Source organism: Squalius cephalus, assembly GCF_949319135.1.
Source record: "Squalius cephalus genome assembly, chromosome: 1".
NCBI lineage: Eukaryota > Metazoa > Chordata > Actinopteri > Cypriniformes > Leuciscidae > Squalius > Squalius cephalus.
In genome coordinates, this window is record NC_137122.1 from 11,792,115 (window position 1) to 11,816,309 (window position 24,195).

The 24,195-nt window shown below is 35.4% G+C and overlaps 1 protein-coding gene across 1 annotated transcript; it reads right to left on the reverse strand.

Annotated features, from left to right (window-relative positions):
• Positions 1-279: 279 nt before the first annotated feature.
• LOC307170669 (uncharacterized protein) lies at positions 280-24,026 on the reverse strand. The gene is made up of 14 exons (XM_079891875.1): positions 23,872-24,026; positions 20,367-20,693; positions 17,562-17,906; positions 17,345-17,473; positions 17,223-17,252; positions 13,190-13,216; positions 12,838-12,867; positions 12,530-12,565; positions 12,125-12,160; positions 5,100-5,138; positions 3,902-3,949; positions 3,008-3,046; positions 1,652-1,816; positions 280-446 (listed from the first exon to the last, which is right to left on the reverse strand). The coding sequence occupies exons 1-14, from the start codon at positions 23,918-23,920 to the stop codon at positions 391-393; spliced, it is 1,356 nt and encodes a 451-aa protein (XP_079748001.1). The 5' UTR covers positions 23,921-24,026; the 3' UTR covers positions 280-390.
• Positions 24,027-24,195: the final 169 nt, after the last annotated feature.

Below are 24,195 nucleotides of genomic sequence, written 5' to 3' on the forward strand. Positions count from 1 at the left end.
AGTGTTAATTATATAAAACAGCACATTGAATGGTTTGAGAGATACTGCTGTGGTAAAACACATCTTTAAAATGTATGTGATATTTCTGACAATCATTGTCAATGATCAAAGCTGTGAGAGTCAACTTAGTATTATGTTAAGAGTAACACTTTAAAGGTGAGGCATGTAGTGAAGAAATAATACAATTATATATGGCAGTGTTTCCATCAACACATCTAAACCCAAAGAAGCTTTTCACACAAGACTTTAACAGCTCAAAAGACACTGATTCTTTCTCACTTTCACTGGATGGTTTCTAGAAGCTTATAAAAGAGTGAGCTGAAATGCTGATGATGTCACGGTGATTGACACTGGTGGGCGTGTCTTATCTCATCAAACTGAACTCTTCTTCTACTGATTATTCTCTCCATCCTCGTCTGTTTGGCTAATAGAAGGTGTTTCTCTTCCTGAAACAGAGACAATCACAGAAATTAATATAAGAGAGGAATCTGGAAATCAATTCGCAAGTCGTTCATGAGAAATCAAAATTAATGTCAATAATTTACCATCAAATTACCAATAGAAATTAAATGTACAAAAATAATTTGAAAACATTGCCAATAGCACATTGTTTGGGCACTTGCTCTTTTCTCATCAATGAACATGACATTTATAATAGAAAACGTATGCGTTTTGCCGTTTATTTACACGACAACAGCATTTTGGAGGCCTGAAAACACAAGCTTTTCAAAACTGTTTTCAAAAACTGTGCCTTTACCTTCTCCATGTAAACAACAAAAATGTGAATCAGTGAAAACAGTGAAGACATGTACTTTATGTGCTCACACATGAGTATTACATTTTCGCGAGGTGTTTTTTGACAAAGTGATACTGCCAACTACTGGCCTGGCATGCATATTACAGCCTTTTTAGTCGTTTTGGCAGATGAACGTGTGAACGGGGATCATTTTGACAACGTTGTCGTCTGTTTTCGTTGTAAACATACTTTAGTCATGCAAACTCAAATGTACTTTTTTTTTTTTTTTTAATTGACGCATTAAAAGCTTTACAACTTGCCCATTTCTCTCAGGACAATCACTTTTCTATTCAATTACGTTCATTGATGACCATCTGGCAGCTTGTGTTCAAATGATCTTCAAAATGAACTGAAAGAAGGTGATATTCTGTTTAAAACATGATCATGATCTGTCGTGGGTGATGTAGCTTCATTCATATGATTCGTTCAGATTTCAAACGCCATTTTACACTCTGATCTGTTCATATATTCAAAAAACAAATCTTTTCCTATTGATCCGGTTTAACAACAATTACAGGGGAATTAGACAATGGAACTTTACATTCATTACACATGATGGTCAACTTTAGGAAGAAAATGAGGTCTAAAACCTGGTTTAGTGTTTTATTTACAGGTCCAGTCAGCAGGAGTCTGACTCTTTAGTAAAAAACATTAGTCAAACAAGTTGTGGACTGTAGGCAAACAAGGCTTAAAACACACTTTCCACTCAACGGCATGGAGATTTGTATTTCAGTGTAATCAGGTTATGTGGACAAACAGGCAGTTTTCACCTGGCAGTAACAATCATAAGTATACGCGAATACTATTGAATACACAAACCCTTCTTACATTAAAAAAAATAATTAAAAGACTCACCCTGATCTCCAGCAGGTTTAGTACTGGGGTTAGGGATTGCAATGCTCCTCCTGCCCTGTCGGTCTATGGATGTCTTGTTAGCACCTATCGCTCGACTTAAGGCAGTCTCTGCAACAATCATGCGCCGTACCCCTTCACCTTTCTCCATCTTTGAGACATCAGCACCTAGAAATAGAGAAATACACAGAAAAAGTAGACATTAGATCAAGTGTGTGTTTGCAAGCGAACCTCAACGATTGAAATTACTACACAGAAGTCAGAGAGGATCACCAGGATTTTTAGGACTATAAAACACGTCAAGTGAGTAAGGCTTAACTCTTTTTAACCTGTCCACAAACAAATTTGATGAAAAAAAACTTTGCTTTATCGAAGTTCTTTTGCTTGGAAATTGGTTCCCATCAACGTCCTAAAGAGTAAAAGCACTCATGTGTTTATATAAAGATATGCTTTCAAATATGTAGATGTATGTTGTAACTAGTATGTTGGATGTGCTGCTACTGCTAAGATGTATAGTTTGATGATTTGATTGGAATACTTGTATTTTTTTGTCTTGTATTGCTCTGTGGACCCCAGAAAGATTATCAACCACTCTGTGGGAGCTAAAGGGGATCTGAATAAAGAATAAAGAAAACTAAAGGATAGGAGATTCAGAGAGATTTAAAAGGAATATCCCATCACATGAGGAGCCTGTTCTTCCTCCATATTCTGTGTGAAGACAAAGACTTCATATATAGGAAGAGGGCACACTCCGGTTACTTATGAATGGGAGAAAGTGCAACGTCCAATATTGCGAATAAGCCCCGCCTTCTAAATGACAGCCAATCGTTGATTAGTTAAGTCATCGCATCGCAAAACAAGCTTTTTTAACACTACTTGAACATAATAAACAAGCTTTATGAGACTGTTGTTGTTGTTGTTATCAAGTTTCATTGGTGTTTTCAATTATGAAATGTAATCATAAGCTTCGTGAACAGTTTTGGAGAATTTGATGTTTCCCCATTCAAAGAGATAGGAGCTGCACTTGATGCCCGAGAGGCGTTTCAAAGATTACAATTTAAAAATAAAATAATATATTTAATTCTGTTCTGTGTGACTAAATGCATCATTTTAACCACGACTATACAGATTTTTATTATAATTATTTTAAGATTTTAAAAAGCAATCATTTAACCATTAATTAACATGCAAAATGTATTTTGTTTGACACATACAGTATTGTGGGCTATAGCAGCTATAGAGATCAGACTTTATCAAGCTTATGGGTTTTAGCAAAGCAACAAACTTCTTTTTCATTGAACATTTATTGTCGCACAACATAACACATTTTGCACTTGCTGTTTTAGTTGTAATACTCACATATTTCTTTTTCAGAGTTCTCCAGTTCATTAGTCAAGGCTGATCAGAGAAACAGAGAAATTAGATTATAGTGAATGAATAGATGATGTACAACGACAGTGATATGTAATGATAAACACTTTTTAAAAAAGGGGTTAATAGGCTAATACTTTAGATTTTCATTTATTAGAGTTGAAAGAAATGTCTTCTCACAACATTTTTTTAAACAACCATGTAGGAATATGTATCATGACCATATTCCAGGACGTCAATACACTGCAAAAAACAAAACAAAAAACTGCTTCTCTTACTTAGTATTTTTGTCTTGTTTCCAGTCCAAATATCAAACATTTATTAAATCAAGATCCATTTTGCTAAAGTAGTACAATGACATGAGATATCAAGTCGTGTTTTCTGGGGAAATAAATAAAAATTAAGTGAGTTTTTGTTTAAAACAAGCAAAATTATCTGCAAATGGGGTAAGATTATTAAATAAGCCAAGCTTATTTTTTTAAGCATCAACTCACTTAATTTTTATTGATTCCCCCGGAAAACAGGTCATAATATCTTGTCATTTTACTCATCTAGTAAATGCTTCTTGATTTAAGAATTTTTAGATATTTGGACTGGAAACAAGACAAAAATACTAAGAAGAAAAATACTAAAAAAAAGAAAAAGAAAAAAAAAAAGCATTTTTCCAGTGTACAAGACACTGACCAAAATCTGATTATTCTTTTGATGGAAATAACATCACAATATTTATTTCCATCAAGAAGTGCATCGATTTTTGTTCAAGATCTTGAATTGACAATGCAAGAGGTGAGCACTCTGTAAAGTCTCCTCCAGCACATCCCAAAGACTGTCTCTGAATATCCTATCAACACCTATCACTTGACTTCTTCAACATGAATGCACCTTTGTCCATCTCTGATCTCGATGCCTCTTCTTGTGTGACATCAGCATCTAGAAACAGAGACATACAAAGCCAAAGTAGACATTAGATCAAGTGTTTGCATGTGAACATCAGAGATTGAAATCACTACACAAAGATCACTGAAGTGATTTTATCAGTTTGTACATGATTTGTGTTCTTCATATTATGGTCTCCATTTTGGTCTGCGGCATTAAAAACAAAAACAAAAAAATGTATCTAAATAGCTCAGGAAAACAGTTACGGATGCAGTTCAGCAACAGAACAGTGTAAAGTTTTAGCTGCGTGATTATCACAAAACCATTAAAACACCACAGCGGTAACGATTTTAAAAATAACACATGTAATTTACTACTATAAACAAATATTATAATGATGATAACGCTGTTCTCTACCTTGCACAAAAAGCAATTTTAACAAAGGAATGAATAATGTTTGTATTTTATTGCATTTTCTGTTGAAATTTTCATTTCCGCAACTTATGTGTCATTACCGCAACATGTGTTCATTTTATGTTAATTTAATAAATGTAGTCATTTGATTTGAAATGCACATGATTAATATACATTATGTTCTTTCAGGTTTGCCACATCATTTTGAAAATATGTCAGGTTTTAATACAATATATTAAAAAAGCTGTAATTTGCAATAGCCATTGCGGTAATGAGAGAAATCAGTCAAAATCAAACAGAAATGTTAAATTTTAAATATGGATTATTTCATAGTTTCAGGTTTAAAACCATGAAGATGATGTGAACTGTATTAGCTTTCTTAATGGTACTGTTTTCTTCAGGCTGTAGCGGTAATGAGAATAGCCAAAAAACGTTTAATTCCAGAAATCCTGGCTTCAAACTGATTTCTGAGAGTCTCGTGTGTGGCGATCTTCAATGGTCTGCCATGAATAAAAGTGTGAAAAGTGAATCAAAGGTTTGTCTATTTGATACGACACTAACAATGACCCACAGCTTTTCTTGCAGGTGTTGTTTGCAGTCACACATGTTATTAAAGGGTCTGGAGAAAAGTATCAGAGTAAAAGTTTCAGTTTTCTCTTTAAAATTTAGTTAAGTCAACAAAACATTTATCCTATAAATGTCGGCTCAACATCATGATGTCTGTCAGCCTATCGGCCCGACCCAGCAACAAAACACATTTCACACTTGCTGTTTCAGTTGTAATACTTACGTATTTCTTGTTCAGAGGTCTCTTCTTCACCGGTCAAAGCTGCACATAAAAACAGAGAAATTCGGTTATAAGTGAGTGATCAGATGAACATGACAGAATTAAACTCTGAGATGATCCTGTGTGATTCGTCCTGTGCTTCTAATAAACGCTCCATCATCTGCATGACTATATGCTGTGTGTGAACATTAGTTAAATCTATCGTTAATGTGAATAATCAATAAACAGTATCAGCAGCTGGGTTAAATGTTTGAAATTGTTTTATTTAGCTCAACTATTGTTTAAAAAATTATTATATTGCTTGATTAAATTGAACCCAGAATTTGATGGAAATTAACATTTATTAACAATGTTGGGTGAAACACATTACAAGTAACGAGTTATGTAATCGGATTACTTTTTTCAAGTAACTAGTTAAGTAACGCATTACTTTTAAATTTACAACAAAATATCTGAGTTACTTTTTCATTTATTGTTCATTTATATTTACATATATTATTTACTGACAGCTCTCCTGTCCCATGTTGAGAGAAATCGTGAGTAAGTGCAGAGCGGTGTGTGTGAGTGTGTGTGCGTGTGTGTGTGTGTGTGCTGTGTAAACATGACGGTTGCTGTAGTTCTAGACTAAATATTAGCATTTACTTATTAAAAGTAAAGCGATACTGAATGACAAATATATCACCTTCTTTCAGCTCTTTCAGTTCATTTTGACAAGCTTTTCCATCTGATCCTGTTTTAACAAAAATCACAGAGGAATTAGACAATGAAACTTTACATTCATTACACATGATGGTCACTTGAAAACTAGACATAAAATGAGGTCTAAAACAATAGTTCTTCTCAAGCAGGGGCCGTTGAGCACTAGGGGGCATCTGCAAACCTTCAGTGGTTTAGTGTTCATACAAATGATAATTTTGTTTTATTTACAGGTCCAGTCAGCAGGAGTCTGGCTCTTTAGTAAAAAACATTCGTCAAACAAGTTGTGGACTGTAGGCAAACAAGGCTTAAAACACACTTTCCACTCAACGGCATGGAGATTTGTATTTCAGTATGATCAGGTTATGTGGACAAAGAGGCTGTTTTCACCTGGCAGTAACAATCATAACTATACGCAAATACTATTGAATGAACAAACCCTTCTTACTTTAAAAAAAAAATCAAAAGACTCACCCTGATCTCCAGCATGTGTAGTACTGGGGTTACGGATTGCAATGCTCCTCCTGCCCTGTCGGTCTATGGATGTCATGTTAGCACCTATCGCTCGACTTAAGGCAGTCTCTGCAACAATCATGCGCCGTACCCCTTCACCTTTCTCCATCTTTGAGACATCAGCACCTTGAAATAGAGAAATACAAAGAAAAAGTTAAATAATAAAAATCTGTAATCATTTAACCATTAATTATCATGCAAAATTTATTTAGTTTGACACACGTGTGTATTTCGGGCTATACACTGCAAAACAATGCTTTTCTTACTTTGTATTTTTGTCTTGTTTCCAGTCCAAATATCAAACATTTATTAAATCAAGATTCATTTACTAAAGTAGTAAAATGACATAAGTCTTGTTTTCTTGGGAAATAAATAAAAATTAAGCGAGTTGTTGCTTAAAACAAGCAAAATTATCTGCCAGTGGGGTAAGAAAAAATAATCTTGTTGCTGTTTGAATATTAAGATTATTTTTCTTACCCCACTGGCAGATAATTTTGCTTTTTTAAATATCAACTCACTTAATTTTGATTAGTTCCCCCGGAAAACAGGACATACTATCTTATGTAATTTTACTCATCTAGTAAATGCATCTTGATTTAAGAATTTTTAGATATTTGGACTGGAAACGAGACAGTGTACAAAAATTGCAGTGTACAAGATACTGACCAAAATCTGATGAATCTCTTGATGGAAATAACATCACAATATTTATTTCCATCAAGAAGTGCATCGATTTTTGTTCAAGATCTTGAATTGACAATGCAAGAGGTGAGCACTCTGTAAAGTCTCCTCCAGCACATCCCAAAGACTGTCTCTGAATATCCTATCAACACCTATCACTTGACTTCTTCAGCATGAATGCACCTTTCTCCATCCCTGATCTCGATGCCTCTTCTTGTGTGACATCAGCATCTAGAAACAGAGACATACAAAGCCAAAGTAGACATTAGATCAAGTGTTTGCATGTGAACATCAGAGATTGAAATCACTACACAAAGATCACTGAAGTGATTTTATCAGTTTGTACATGATTTGTGTTCTTCATATTATGGTCTCCATTTTGGTTTGCGGCATTAAAAACAAAAAATGTATCTAAAAAGCTCAGGAAAACAGTTATGAATGCAGGTCAGCAACAGAACAGTGTAAAGTTTTAGCTGCGTGATTATCACAAAACCATTAAAACACCACAGCGGGAAAGATTTTTAAAAATAAAACATGTAATTTACTACTATAAAGAAATATTATAATGATGTTAATTGTTTGTGACTAATGGCGCTCCCTTGTGTGCGACATAGCGTAGCTCTCCGAGTCAAGTTTTATTAGGGGTTCAAGCATGAAATGCTGAAACCCTATTGTAATTGTAAGGATTTGTAAAACGCATCGTGCAGGGCAAACCGTAAGGCCTAGAGACTTGAAACCTGGCCAGATGGTAGGCCTCAATTCGGGGACAACCTATCAGAGTATGACCCCGATTGGCCCATAGGTGGCGCTACAGCAACCAAAAGTACAAAATCACTCATAACTCTTAGACCGTTTGACCCAGACTCAAGTGCCTTACTCCACTGTGATCCCTGGCTCAAGGCGGACGAAATGGCTATCTCTATCTTTTCCGCTATGTCGAGTTTTGTCCAAAACCTACTTTTGCGAACTAGTCCCTGGTTTTTCGCCCGATCGGAACCAGACCAGTCTAGGACAATTCTCTGGACTCTCTAGATCAATAATTATATAAAAAAACTTAAACTTTACCCTTTGGGTAGCCATAACAGGATCATTTAGAAAATGGGTATGGCAAAAAACACTCAAAAGCCTGTAAATCCTAAACGAAAACTCAGACAACTCACTAAATTGACTTATGTGCTTAAAGGCCTCAAATGCTTGAACCCCGCTAAATGCTGCTTGCAGCTTTAATTTAAATTTTGTATTGGTAGTGTCATTACTGTCGTTTCATGTGAGGTATGCTAGAGCTCATATTAAGTATGATCGAGTGACTCTGTTACAACTAGGAGAACTGAATTATAGAGGTAATTTCGATACAAATGCTCTCAACTCCTTCCTGGAGCTACATCTCCATGCTGGAGTGATGCCAGGCCAGGCCACAACAGGGGGATTTCCTGGCACCGTGAGGCCGACACGGAAGCGCGGTAGGCGAGGAGGAGGGGGACGAAGACTCCGCCGACTGGTTAGCAAAGGCCGGCTAACTCTTCCGATAATACTTTTCGCCAATGTTCAGTCCTTAGTAAATAAGATGGACGATCTTTTTTGTCGGATGGCTACGCAGAGGTACATTAAGGACTGTTCTGTTTTATGTTTCTGTGAAACATGGCTTGGACAGAGGACCCCCGATGAAGCCATAACACCGGCAGGCTACAATTTTTACAGAGCTGACCGCAGCGAAACAGAATGCGGTAAAACTCGCGGGGGTGGAACGGCTATCCTCGTCAAACAATCCTGGAGCACCGACAACACGGTAATATTACAGTCATGTTCTGAAAATATGGAGTATATTACTGTGAAATGTAGGCCCTTTTATTTGCCTAGAGAACTGCAGTGTGTTATATTAAGCACAGTGTATATTCATCCCGCGGCTAACGAGTATAATGCACTTAAAGAACTACACAATATGATTAGTAGGCACGAAAACTCATATCCAGATGCTGCTATGGTGATTTTAATCATTGCGACCTCCGAAAAACTATTCCCAAATTTTATCAGTTTGTTAACTTTCCCACTAGGGGAAATAGGACTTTGGATAAATGCTACAGTAACATTAAAAATGCCTATACTGCTGTCTCCAAGCCACATTTTGGGAAATGTGATCATCTTGCAATTCTACTTCAGCCCATTTACATCAAGAGGCTTAAAGCGGACCCAGACACAGTTAGAACTGTGAATATGCGGACAGATTCCGCTTTGGAGGAACTGCAGGGCTGTTTGGAGGCCACAGATATGAACATTTTTAGAGAAGCCTCAGATAACATCCACGAATATACAGATACTGTTAGCAGCTATATTGAATGGTGTACTTCCATCTGCATCCCCTCCAGAACTATTAGAGTTCTCCCTAATCAGAAGCCCTGGTTTAATGCGGATGTGCGCATCAAAATTAAAAACCGCAGTATAGCCTTTAAGTCAGGAGACATCATGGAGTATAAGCATGCCAGATATGAGCTCCAAAAATCCATCAGGGCCGCCAAAAGGGCATATACCCAGAGACTCGAGAACTGTTACAGAGAAAATAACAGCAGAAGGATATGGCAAGGAATACAGTCAGTCACCAATTACAGGAAAGCTGCAAACAAAACTGTGATCCAAGACTCCTCTCTACTGGACAATCTTAACACGTTTTCTGCGAGATTTGACCAAAACAATAGAGACATACCCTTGAAAGCCCCCCATAACTCAGAGGAGACTGCATTGCAGGTGACGCACTCACAGGTCCTTAAAGCTCTGAGAAAGGTGAACCCCCGTAAGGCTGTAGGACCCGATGGTGTGGCTCCGAGAGTCCTTAAAGTCTGTGCTGAACAGCTGGCGGAGGTGTACACGGACATTTTTAACACTTCTCTCCTCCAAGAAACAGTTCCACGTATTTTTAAGTCCTCTATTATAGTGCCGGTTCCGAAAAAAAACAAACACAACTGCAATGAATGATTTTAGACCAGTGGCGCTTACATCGGTCGCCACGAAGTGCATGGAGAAGCTCCCATTACATATGTACGAGTATTGTTTCTGGACTACAGCTCCGCTTTTAACACGATCCGGCCGACGAAGCTGACCGGCAAGCTGATAGAACTGGGAGTACCAACTACCACTTGTAATTAGATAACTTGTAATTGGGTAATTGGTGAGGATGGGAAAGAAGGTCTCAGCTGAGCTTTCAGTGAGTACAGGAGCCCCACAGGGATGCTGTCTCAGCCCTATACTTTTCTCACTATATACATATGACTGTGCCACCAACTCGGACAATAACAATATCGTCATTAAATATGCAGATGACACTACTATCCTTGGTCTCATCAAAGGCGGCAATGAATCATCATATAGGGACATGGTTCACGGGGTCACTGTCTATGGGGAGGACAATGATCTTGTTCTCAACATATGTATGTATGTAGGCTATGTGTGGGTGTATGCATATATATATTACTTTTTATACATTATTTTTAATTTAGAACCTGACTTTGAGAAACGCATAAGAATTCCAATGTACCTGTACTGAAACGTACCTGTGCAAATGGCAATACACTTTGAACTTTGATGACAACCCTGTTGTCTACCTTGCACAAATAGCAATTTTAACACAGGAATGAATAATGTTTGTATTTTATTGCATTTTCTGTTGAAATTCTCATTTCCGCAACATATGTGTCATGACCGCAACATGTGTTCATTTTATGTTCATTTAGCCATCATTTTGAAAATATGTCAGGTTTCAATAAAATATATAAAAAAATTAAGTTGTAATTTGCAATAGCCATTGAGGTAATGAAATAAATTAGTCAAAATTATCAGAATATTTTCATAGTTTCAAGTTTAAAACCGTGAAGATGATGTGAACTGTATTAGTTTTCTTAATTGTACTAATTTCTTCAGGCTGTAGCGGTAATGAGAATAGCCAAAAACATGTTTAATTCCAGAAATCCTGGCTTCAAACTGATTTCTGAGAGTCTCGTGTGTGGCGATCTTCAATGGTCTGCCATGAATAAAAGTGTTAAAAGTGAATCAAAGGTTTGTCTATTTGATACTACACTAACAATGACCCACAGCTTTTCTTGCAGGTGTTGTTTGCAGTCACACATGTTATTAAAGGGTCTGGAGAAAAGTATCAGAGTAAAAGTTTCAGTTTTCTCTTTAAAATTTAGTTAAGTCAACAAAATATTTATCCTATAAATGTCGGCTCAACATCGTGATGTCTGTCAGCCTATCGGCCCGACCCAGCAACAAAACACATTTCACGCTTGCTGTTTCAGTTGTAATACTTACGTATTTCGTGTTCAGACGTCTCTTCTTCACTGGTCAAAGCTGCACATAAAAACAGAGAAATTCAATTATAAGTGAGTGATCAGATGAACATGACAGAATTAAACACTGAGATGATCCTGTGTGATTCGTCCTGTGCTTCTAATAAACGCTCCATCATCTGCATGACTATATGCTGTGTGTGAACATTAGTTAAATCTATCGTTAATGTGAATTATCAATAAACAGTATCAGCAGCTGGGTTAAATGTTTGAAATTATTTTATTTAGCTCAACTATTGTTTAAAAAAATATTATATTGTTTACTTAAAATTAACCCAAAATTTTTAATGGGAATTCACATTTATTAACAGTGTTGGGTGAAACACATTACAAGTAACTTGAGTTATGTAATCGGATTACTTTTTTCAAGTAACTAGTAAAGTAACACATTACTTTTAAATTGTACTGAGTTACGTTTTCATTTATAGTTACATATATTGACAGAGCTCTCCTGTCTCATGTTGAGAGAAATCGTGAGTAAGTGCATGTGTGCTGCAGTTCTAGACTAAATGTTAGCATTTAGCATCACTTCATCAAAGTAAATAAAAACTTATAATTAAATATTTTAAATTAAACAAATATAATTAATGTATTTAATCTCACCAGTTCAAGGATCCAATTCAAACATATTAATAAGCAGAAATAACTTTAGACAAACATAACATTTGTGATCAGTCTAAAGCTTATTTCACTTTTGGTGTGAAAGGGTACTTTTTGTAGTTATTAAAAACAATAACAATAATTGGCGATCAGCAAACAGTCTCCTCATTTTACAATTGCTGTCTTAGTTGTAATACTTACGCAGTTGCTCTGAATTGTCAGGTTTCTTGCTTTCAACTGTCACAGCAGAAACAGAGAAATGAGGACATAATAATATATGTGAATTTTGAATATATATATTATGAATATATTCAATAAGTGGGTTAACAGATAAAGAAACACTGGGAAGATACTGTGTGATTCTTCATGTGCTTCTAATAACTTTTTATTAATGATCAGTAAAATCCGTAAAATCCAATTCAAACATATTAATAAGCAGAAATAACTTTAGACAAACATTTGTGATCAGCCTGAAGCTTGTCACTTTTTTATAGTTATTAAAAACAATAACAATAATTGGCGAGCAGCAAACAGTCTCCTGAAAGACATGTCATGCAGACGTTCATACACTCATTTTACACTTGCTGTCTTAGTTGTAATACTTACGCAGTCGCTCTTGATTTTCAGGTTTCTTGCTTTCAACTGTCACAGCAGAAACAGAGAAATAAGTATAATATAAGTGGGTGAACAGATAAAGAAACACTGGGAAGATACTGTGTGATTCTTCATAATAACTTTTTATTAATGATCAGTAAAATCCATTAAATCCATCACTAACATGAATTATCAAATAATACTTTTCATAGCAATGCGTTTATTAGTTCAGGAGAGTTTCACACCTGTGATGTCTTAATGTTAAACTCTACTGTCAATGAAGCAATTTTTTCTCTCACTGCATCAGCTGTGATACTTACACACTTTCTTTATGTTTTCAGAGATCTCGGCTTCATGTCACAGCAGCACGTAGAAACAGAAATGAGGAGATTATAAGTGAATGAACATGTCAGAAACACTGAGAAGATACTGTGTGATTCTTCATGAGCTTCTAATAATCATATAATCTGCATGACTTCATCAGTATCAGTATCATTCGGCATCAGTAACAGTTACAGTAATGTTGTAAATCACATGTTGTATGTGATTCAGTCATCAGTATATTAATCTCTCACAAGCAGAACATGTGGTGAAAAATTATACATATTGACTAAGAAAAATAATTTCTGCTGTAGCACAATAAAGCTTATTATCATCATTTTTAATACGTACACAGTCGCTCTGGGATCTTCTCTTCTTCTGTTACAGCAGGACATAGAAACAGAGAAACTAGATTATAGTGATTGATCAGATGAACAGAAACACTGATCAAATCTCAAAATAACAGATCCAGAGTCAGCAGGACTGTGACTTTAGGCCAATTGGCACTAAATGTCAGCAGTTCTGTGAGATTCCATGGCAGAAACACAGATATTATTATTATTATTATTATTATTATTATTTAAATCAACATTTTAGCAATCAGTAACGATTACTGTAATGTTGTATATGTTTTAGTCATCAGTATATTAATATCATGCACCTCAATAAAGGACAATCACAGACAAGCAGAACTTGAAAATGATAAATATTGACTCTGAAAAATCATTTAAAATCTACAGTAGCACAATAAAGTTAATGTTTTTGTTGTATCAGCTGTAATACTTACGCAGTTGCTCTAGTTGTTTGGAGATCTCCGCTTCATGTCACATCGAAACAGAGATGAATGAACAGATGAGACACTGAGTGATTCTTCATGAGCTTCTAATAATCCCTTCTACATGACTTTATATTAATGATCAGTAACAATTACAGTAAAGTTGTGTGTGAACATTAAAGCATAATGTAACTTAACTTAATGAAACTTACGTATTTCTTTTTCACAGTCCTCGGCTTCGTGTTACAGCAGAACATAGAAACAGAAATAAGGAGATTATTAGTGAGAAGATACTGTGTGATTCTTCATCAGCTTCATCATTTGCATGACTTTATATTGATGATCAGTAACAATTACAGTAATGTTGTATGTGTGCACATTAGTTAAATCCATCATTAATGTGAAATTTATGTAAACACTACAAATGACTAATGCTTGACCCCTAATAACACAAATAGACATAATCAAACACAGATCTTTATGAAGTTGTTGTAAATTCACACACACACACACACACACACACACACACACACACACACACACAAACACACACACACACACTTTATCTCAGCTCACACATAACAGTTATAGATAAGTTTTCGTTTGAAAACGTATATTTTTCTCTACGTTTTGGCCTTGCGTCCACACTTAGACGGCGTTTTTATTAATGAAAACAAAGCTTTTTGAAAACGCACTCCTAAGTGTACACATTTGAAAACGCCATTTTCACGTTGTAGTGTGTGGACTGTGAAACCGGTGGTATTTAAAAACGATGACGTAAATGTGTAGACGTAGTCATGTGACGCACATTGTACCAATAGATATTCATGTTTATACAATATTGTTGAGTATTGCAATAACAATATTACGTGCGATATAACATTTACCTAGAGATATGCAATTAAAAAAAAATGTAATAATTGATATATGTAATGATCATATTAAAATAAACAGATAGGCTAATAGATATTCTTCTGATTTTCATAAGAATATGTCAGTTTTTTATGGCTGTATGGACAGTCAACATACTCTATAAAACCAGCCAGAAGGGAGGCAGGAGTAACATGATCAAAATCCCCAGATATTACAATATCAAAATGCCTCTGGATGACGAGTATGAAAGTAATTAGGAAAAAAATAAAACAGATAATATCATGCACCTGAAGCTTTAATTAAATACTGAGCAACAGTGTGTATTATATTTTATTTTGTATAAATATCGCTTACTCGCAGGACTCAAGCTGAGCGTGCATGCGCAGTTACTTTCCACAAAGGCACACTTCACTTTTTTGTTCAAATAATCCTTAAGTGTGTAAATGTATAACTTCCTTCAATTTAATTGAAATTTGTAATTAAAATAAGTTAAAATTACCCCAAAGTGTCCAACCTACTCTAATACTGTTAAAACCTATTTACATGTGAACAAGGGCTCTGCAACATGAAAGAAAGCTATTATTTGTAACATGTACATTAAAAATTGTATTGGGCCAATTCCTGTATTACACCCAAATCACTAAATCCGTATGTCACATGTTTTATGTGATTCAGTCATGAGTATATTAATATCACGCAGCTCAATACTGGACAGTCACACAGTTCATTAATTACTGTACTAAATCAAATGCAGGCAAAACATATGGTTTAAAAATAAGAAATATTGCCTATGGAAACTATTTTGTACATTTAAATTGTACTGTCGCACAATAAAGCAAACTTTTTCTCTGTATCAGCTGTTATACTTACACATTTTCTTTAGTTTTTCCGAGATCTTTGCTTCGTGTCACAGCAGCACATAGAAACAGAAATGAGGAGATTATAAGTGAATGAACAGATGAAAGATAATTTTTACTTTAAAATACTTACCTATTTCATTTTCACAGCCCTTTGCTTCATGTCACAGCAGCACATAGAAACAGAAATGAGGAACAGATGAAGAAACACTGAGAAGATACTGTGCGATAATCACTTCATCTTAATGGTCTGTCACAATTACAGTAACGTTGTTTGTGAAATCACAACTGACAGTTTTTTTAAGCAATACTTATTTGCATATTTTATATCTTCAGTCAAATGCTCCGAACAAACATAATCCTCTGATGTGATCCGAAATGCCATAAAAAAAGGAACAAGTGAATATTTTATTTTTTTATGTTTTTATTTTATTTTTTGTTTTATATACTCCAAACTATTGTCTAAAATACCGGATGAATGTGTAATCCACTAGACACACAGACGTATTAAAAAAAGATATGGTTTTCAGTTCATTTATGAACTATTGTTTCAGTTTTAACACTTACCCAGTTCTGTTTCATTGATTTTGGCTTCGCATCACAGCAGCACATAGAAACAGAAATGATGAGACTTTATATTAATGATCAGTAACAATTAGGCTACAGTAAATTTGTATGCAATATACATTATTTCCATCATCATGCATCAGTAAAATCCATCATTAATGTGATTTAACAAAATAAACAACGCAGTAAAACTTCACAAAACAGCTCAATTTCTTAACATTAGTTCACTAGTGCATACTAATCATTTACTAAAGTGTCACCAACAATACTTATCACTGTATTTATTGGTTAATATTAATTTATATATATTTTAAAAGTAATTCAGTGATGTGTGACACCTGTAATGTTTTTATATCAAACAACAAAGCAAAGTTTTCTGTTGCTGTATCCGCTTTAATACTTACACAAGTGTTTGGAGAGATTCACTTCATGACACAACAGCACATAGAAACAGAAAAGAGGAGATTCAAAATGAGTGATCAGGTGAACATGTTAATGTCCGTGATGTTAGTATGATTTTCTTTGATTTTACTGATTTAACAGGTTAATTGAGAAGAATAAGCCCGATCAAGAATCAGACACGGGTATGGAAGCTTGTTTTCGGTGAAGAATATATTAAAAAATATATTTATATCTTACAATTCTGACTATATAATACGCAATTGCGAGTTGGAAAGTCAGAATTGTGAGTTTTTACTCACGCATTTCTGACTTTATAATTCACAATAGTGCAATAAAGAGTGAAAATTACCTTTATTTATTTTATTTTTATTTAGTGCCGGAAACACTTTCACACGGGTGAAGATTTACAAATAAAAATACAAAATGTACTAAAGCACAGTAATGAAATAAAAATACTTTGTTGATGTCTACCACTGGTTGTATATGATTCAGTCATCAGTGTATTAAATTCATGCAGCTCAATGCTGGACAATCACAAATAATTAATGATTTATTTAAAAGCAGAATTTATGACAAAAATAAAAAACACTGACTATGAAAAAATCATATTACACATTTAAACTATGCGTATCAGCTGTAACACTTACACAATTGCTCTAGTTGTTTGGAGATCTTCGCTTCATGTCAGCAGCCGCACATCGAAACAGAAATGAGATTATAAGTGAGTTCATTCATGAGTTTATTAATGTCATGCAGCTCAATACTGGATACTCACACACTTCATTACTGCACTAAACCAAACGAGCAGAACTTGTGGTGAAAATGATAAATATTGACTCTGAAAAATCATTTATAATCTACAGTAGCACAATAGAGTAAATTGTTTTGTTGTATCAGCTGTACTACTTACGCAGTTGCTCTAGTCGTTTGGAGATCTCCGCTTCATGTCGGCGGCACATTGAAACAGAGATGAATGAACAGATGAGACACAGAGAAGACACTGAGTGATTCTTCATCATCTGGATGACTTACGTATGAGTTTCTTGAGTTCAGAATCGCGGCGTCGACAGTAAATCCCGACACCAGCAGCCGCCGCAGCCACAGCCGCCAGCATCAGAGCAACACATATCCCGACCACCGCTCCTGGAGGAAGACCTGGCACTGAAGAGACGAAGAGACACCTGGATCAACTCAAGTACTAGCAGACGCTAGTGTTTCAGAGCTGTGCTGAAAGAATAACACAACTCACCAGAGACAGTAACAGTGAATCTCTTGAATAAGATCCGTCTGTCACTAACGATCTTCAGTCTGAATTCTCCAGCATGTTCAGTTTCAAGGTCAGTGATGGTCAGAGATCCAGTGTTAATGTCCATCTTCAGTCTGTTTCTGAATCTCCCATCGTCACCATCATAGTGTGACGCGTGACCGTCTTCTGTATCGCCTTTCGCGATGAGAGATCCTTCAGCTCCAAATCTCCACAGTATTAGATCACGTTTCTGCAGTTCAGTGTCAGTGTGTAGAGTCTCAGAGTTTCCCTTTGTGGCCAACAATGCCTTTATTTCCTCATTATCTTCAACAGACTTGAGTGGAGATTCTGCAAAAATAACATCTCATAATGTCATAACTGTTGGTTATATATTCTCACAAACAGAGATCTAACGGTGTGAAAATGTAATATCACGATTATCAATATTATCACGGTTTATTCAAATGAGATGAAAATGGTCGAAAAGGGCCGATACACACACTGAAAAGTTTTCTTTTTGAAAATCAACAAACACCAAATAAAATTAGCAGCTCTGCACTTCTTTAAAACTGCAGTAACTAACTTTTTTGTGTTAAAATGTATATAATGAGTGAGTATCACTACGATACGCCTATAATAATGTTTATATTGGGACTATTTTATATGGGTCGGTGCCGCTGCGGAGGAAGCCACGTCTCCATTACCCTTCAAATTGCGCAAATTGAAATTGTGAATTGAAAATACGACCAATGGAAATACATCAATAGGCGCGTTTCCATTACAGATTTGCGCAAAACTTTTGCGATGTTTTTCTAAATGTCAACAAAAAACTATTGCGAAATGACGGCGTTTCCATTAACCGATATTATGCGACTAAAACTTAATTTTTTCCTCTCGCGATCAGTAAAGTCATTCCAAAACCCATGGCGACAGACGTTGGTAGGTTTATGTACTGTATCCCAGCCACTGCACTGGCCATTATTATTAATCGAAGGAGACGTATGTGTGTTTTAAAAAGCATTTACCAAGCATTAATGGTAAAGAACGACCCTTATACTTGTGAGCGGCACATATGAGGAGTTTCTGGGTGTTTCTCCCTCAGATCTGCTTCAAGGTCTTGATTGTGCCATTTATTTGAGGTTTATAATCCATTATTCCTGTAATTCTTTTGTCTTTTATGAATTTAATAAAGAACTCTTGTCTCCTCTTTTGTCCAAACACACCGCGTCATTGCGTCGGGTGACCTGCAAATGCGCAAAAACAGTTTCCATTGCAGTTTTGCGAAATATTTCTTTTTCGAATTGCCTGAAAAACCTCCTCATGCGAGCGTAAAACCTTTTTTGCGATAAATGGGAGTTTTTGCGAAAATTACGTGTTTCCATTGGGCGTATTTTCGATTCGCAATTTCAATTTGCACAATTTGAAGGGTAATGGAAACGTGGCTAATTTCACAAAACCTACCATATAGGCTACTGCAAAAAAGTTTTTATGCTCGCATGAGGCGGTTTTTCAGGCAATTCGAAAAAGAAATGTTGCGCAAAACTGCAAAGTTTTTTCCTATTTACAGGTCACCTGACGCAAGTATATAATTCATTAAGGATGACGCGGTGTGTTTGGACAGAAGACAAGACAGAGCTCTTTATTAAACTCATAAAAGACAAAATAATTACGGGAATACTGGATTCTAAGCGACAAAGAAATGCCACAATTAATCAAGATCATGAAGCGGAAATGAGGGAGAAACACCAGAAACGCGCCGCTCACAGTATATGGGGATTTACTCTCCATTAATGCTTGAAAAACACACGTACGTCTCCTTCCATTAATAATAATGGCTAGTGCGGTGACTGAGATTACATAAACCTATCAACATCCATTGCCATACTTGTTGGAATGACTTCTTGTATCGCGAGAGGAAAAAATTACGTTTCAGTCACATAACATCGGTTAACGGAAATGGTGTCATTTCGCAAGTTTTTTTTTTTTTTATCGACATTTGGAAAATATCGCAAAAGACTTGCGCAAATTTTTAATGGAAACGCGGCTATAGACATTAACCCTTTAGAACCTGAAGCTAAAATAGTTTTTTTTTTTCACATATTTTGATTTTTTAAATTCTAAAACAATGTCCTATCTTTATGTGCAAGGTGTCATCTTTTTCAGAGAAAAATTAGCTTTCAACAAATTACAGTTATTGACCATTACTGTGTGTGGTGAGTTTGTAAATAGAATTTAAATAGACAAAACAAAAAAAAAAAAAAAAAAAGAGAGAAAAAATTTACTGATTTTTATTTAGAAAAAAAAAACACAGAAAAATTCAGGAACAAAAGAAACTAACACTTTAAAGTTGAAAAATGAACTATACATATAGACAAGTCTTTATTGTAACACTGGGTTGCACAGTTTTCATTCAGGACACTTTTTTCATACACGCACACATACACATGCTAAGATACGTGGAAGAGTAACGGCCATCCGCCGCCCAAGTTTAATTAAAAATCATCCCAATCCCCTCTTCTGCTGTCAATCCAAAACACTCTAACCTGCCGCACTCCGTATCTTTCTGTTCAAATCCTTCCTTCTCACTCTGCCAGAAAGCTATATTTCATGCTTTATATCGATAAGCATGAAATATTGCCGTATATTGCCGAAAAGCGCATGTTGTTAACTGTCAGGGCCAATTTGAATGGTTTTGCTAGTGCAAACGGTCGAAGAGTTCCGGTAAAATGAATACAGCGGACGCACTCTCTCGTTTCATTCAAATGCAACTTGCCTACGCACAAAGAAGTTCAGATTTAATTTACTCACCTTTCACAATAACTTTGAATGTCTTGGATTTGGTCCCTACACTGCTGATACTCTCTACTATATATTCACCAGAGTGTTTGATTCTGATGTTCCAGATGGTGAGAAAGCCAGTTTGATCCAAATTAAGTCTGCCACTAAACATCATCATCAACTTCACATCACTGTATTCAACTTTGCCAGTTGCTTTGTTAATTGTTGCTATCCTAGTCTCGTTAAATTTCCACTCTGCCAGACCGTCTCTCTGTGTTTCAGTGAAATCAGCCTGTAGAGTAAGAGAATCTCCCTCGAACGCCGTCTTCACTTCGTCTGGATCGACGTCAAACACGCCTGCAGAACAAATGGAAACAAAAATGAAAATTGAAACTTCTCTCATCATTTACTAAACTTGTTGGAACTTGTTGTTCCAAACCTGTTTTCCAATTTTCTGTTGAACACAGAAGCTATTTTAAAGAATGCTGGTAACCAAACAGTTGCCGGTGGCCATTGACTTCCATAGACTTTATAGAAAAAAAATATAATAGAACAAGTTTCCATAAACTTTTTATTCATCAGTGAATCATGGAAAAAGTAACGCGGGTTCCAATCAAATATTAAGCAGCACAACTGTTGAATCTGAAATTGATAATAAATCAGCATATTATAATGATTTCTGACACTGAAGACTGGAGTAATTGATGATGTGCACCACAGAAATAAATAATATTTTAAAGTATATTAAAATAGAAATCCATAATTAAAAATTCAATAATCCATATTCACCTTTCAGATTTCACTTCCAAAATATTCATTCTGTTTAAAAATACAACCTATAATACTCGACAGTTAATTTTCGGTCAATTAAATTTCGCTTCCACAAAATAAAGTGGTTCAAATTCGACAGAAAGTTCAACATTTGACATCCGGGAACGGCAGGAATAGCAGTAGATTGCCGATTGATAATCTCCATAGCTGTTAGTCGACCTCACCAGCAGGAGGCGCAAGCGGCTGTCGACAAAGAACACTATAGAGCAACGGGTGAGAGACTCATTCATTCATAAAAACAGATTACAGAAATGGAGCAAGCCGTAAGTATTTGTGATGATTATCAGGGCCAGTATATATATGGAAAAGCTGATAAAGACACAAAAGCGGTGTTTACATTTAAGTTAGATTTGTACATCTAGAAATCGGATGTGTTCCAGTTTAAGTCCGTGCAGGCCTTAAAGGAGAACTCCGTACATTTTTTTGTACATTTGGAGTGCTGTCAATACAGAGAACAACGACAAAAATCGGTGTTGCCTACACCGTGTTATCCTCTTTTTAAAATTTGCACCCTGTTGACTTCAGTGGGGCAAGTTTTAAACCTGCTTTTAGCCTCTTAACATCCTTGATGTGTCATTACAAGTACACAGGTCATGTGAGTGATTCCTTCAGAGTGAACACGCGGTGAATCTGACTGCAGTAGATGTGAAAGATATGAATAAAAGTGATGTTATTTCAGCCAGCGCTCATACTGTATTTACATCCTGTTTTCGGTCAAAGTCCATAGTAATCGATTGTCGAGTTCACGCGCATTGGTTTAGTACCTATGATCATGCGCGTGAACTCGACAATCGATTACTATGGACTTTGACCGAAAACAGGATGTAAATACAGGTATGAGCGCTGGCTAAATAAATATCATTTTTATCCATATCTTTCACATCTACTGCAGTCAGATTCACCCGTGTTCACTCTGAAGGAATCACTCACATGACCTGTGCACTTGTAATGACACATCAAGGATGTTAAGAGGCTAAAAGCAGGTTTAAAACTTGCCCCATTTAAGTCAACAGGGTGCAAATTTTAAAAAGAGGATAACTCGGTGTTGGCAACACCGATTTTTGTCGTTGTTCTCTGTATTGACAGCACTCCAAATGTACAAAAAAATGAGCTCAATATTAAAATTGACTGGAGTTCTCCTTTAAAGGGCCAGACCGGCAGCCTAAATATTCTGTGTGATTAATGTTAGACAATATTAAAAAAGACAATCACCCAATGCTTGACTGAATACAATCTATTTATTAAGAATCAGTCTATGGTTAATTTATAGAGTGAAGACTTAATTTCTGTTTTGAATTCTACTGTTAAATAGACTTATTGTAGCTGTTTATTTTATTTGTTTAATTTTATAGTATTTGTCATATTGTTTGTAATTTGCATTTTTGCTTATTTTTTTAATAACAAAGATAAAATAAAGTGAAATATCTGTATTGTAATAATAAAATTACACTCAGGTTAGCGAAGGTTAGCGAATGTTAACATGATTGATAATAATGTGCTTGTTGCAAACCTCTCTGTTAGCGCGTTCACACACTGACATGTAATTCTTCTTATTTATTTATTATTTAAAATAAAGGGGAGGGAATAGTCAAAAAGCAGGGCAGGAACATGCTGGTCAAATTAGTTTTTTAGTTTTTTTATTATTATTATTAACTTATAAAACAATGAATTGTAAATTATGTCTCGTTTTTTTCCCCCGTGAAATCGATTCAGTTTCGAGGTATTTTAATCTGATATCATATCACAGTCATAATTTTGGTATCGTGACAACACTAATCTGCAAGATGTAGGCCTATGTTTTGTTTGCTCATCTGCACTACGTCTCTCGGACGTTTCCTGTTAGATGTCATCTAGACATTTAGAAGATGTCTTTAAGATGTTTGAGATTTAGAATGCATGTAAAACTGCTTTTCTAAGACGTTTATTAGATGTTTTTACACAGCAGATGCTTTCGAGATTAACAGATCTTTAACAGACATCTTACTTTACATCTTGCAGACATTTACTCTGATTTTTTTTTTTTTGCTTTTGCATAATTTATTACTTTAAATTATGAAAAATATTGAATAACTTCACTCTAATGCAGTGTAATGCCATAAAATCCAGTCCACACAACAATGCCCTCCTGCTGGTTAAACTACACTTAGTTTTTTACATTTTGAAATGCAATCAATTAGGCTACTTCACTGTACCACACTGCACTAGGGTTGTAGTATAACCAGCAGGAGAGCAGTGATGTGTGTACTGTGTGAACTGAATTTGGTGACAGTACATTGTGTTACTGTGAAGATATTGAATATTTTCATAATAAAAACTCATAAAATTATGCAAAAGCAAATTATGCAAACTAAATGATATAGTATAGGCTAACCAGTAGGAGATTACTGATGTGTAAACTGAATATAATGGCACTACAGTGTGTAACATTGTTATTGTTATTGATCCGGGAAACTCGAATCTGTGAATATGTTGTCAACTTTAATAAACTAGTTTCCTTTAAAGCAGAACATTTCGTTTATGTTTGGAGGATAGGTTCATATAAATTTCTAAATGAATGAGTCAAGCACATCATCAATCATAGTTTAATATGTAGTTTAAAATGCGTACTTCATAAGCAAAGGCATTTAAAGACAGCACTTGCCACACCTGACAGGTAGAAATAGAAACCGAAAGCATTGCAGAAAACCAGAATTCAAACACTTACCTTGTATGATGAAGCAAAATAGTACACAAATAGAAAACACGTTCTTCATTTTGATAAGAAGTTGAGTGAAAGGTGAGTTTGATAAGGACGATTATGGATATAAATCTCCACCGTGTGATTTGAGTGTTTGAGATTCCTGAACCGCGCCCACCGCCGAAATCCCGCACTGCGCATGCGCAATCGCTCCTGTGACTGGACCGACTTAAATGTTGTTAGTTTGGGGGAGAGCTGTGAAAACAAGACCCAGGTTAATGAATGGCAATGAATATTATATATGTTCTGTTGTATGATGAATATTTATATATGTAATGATGCTGAAGATTA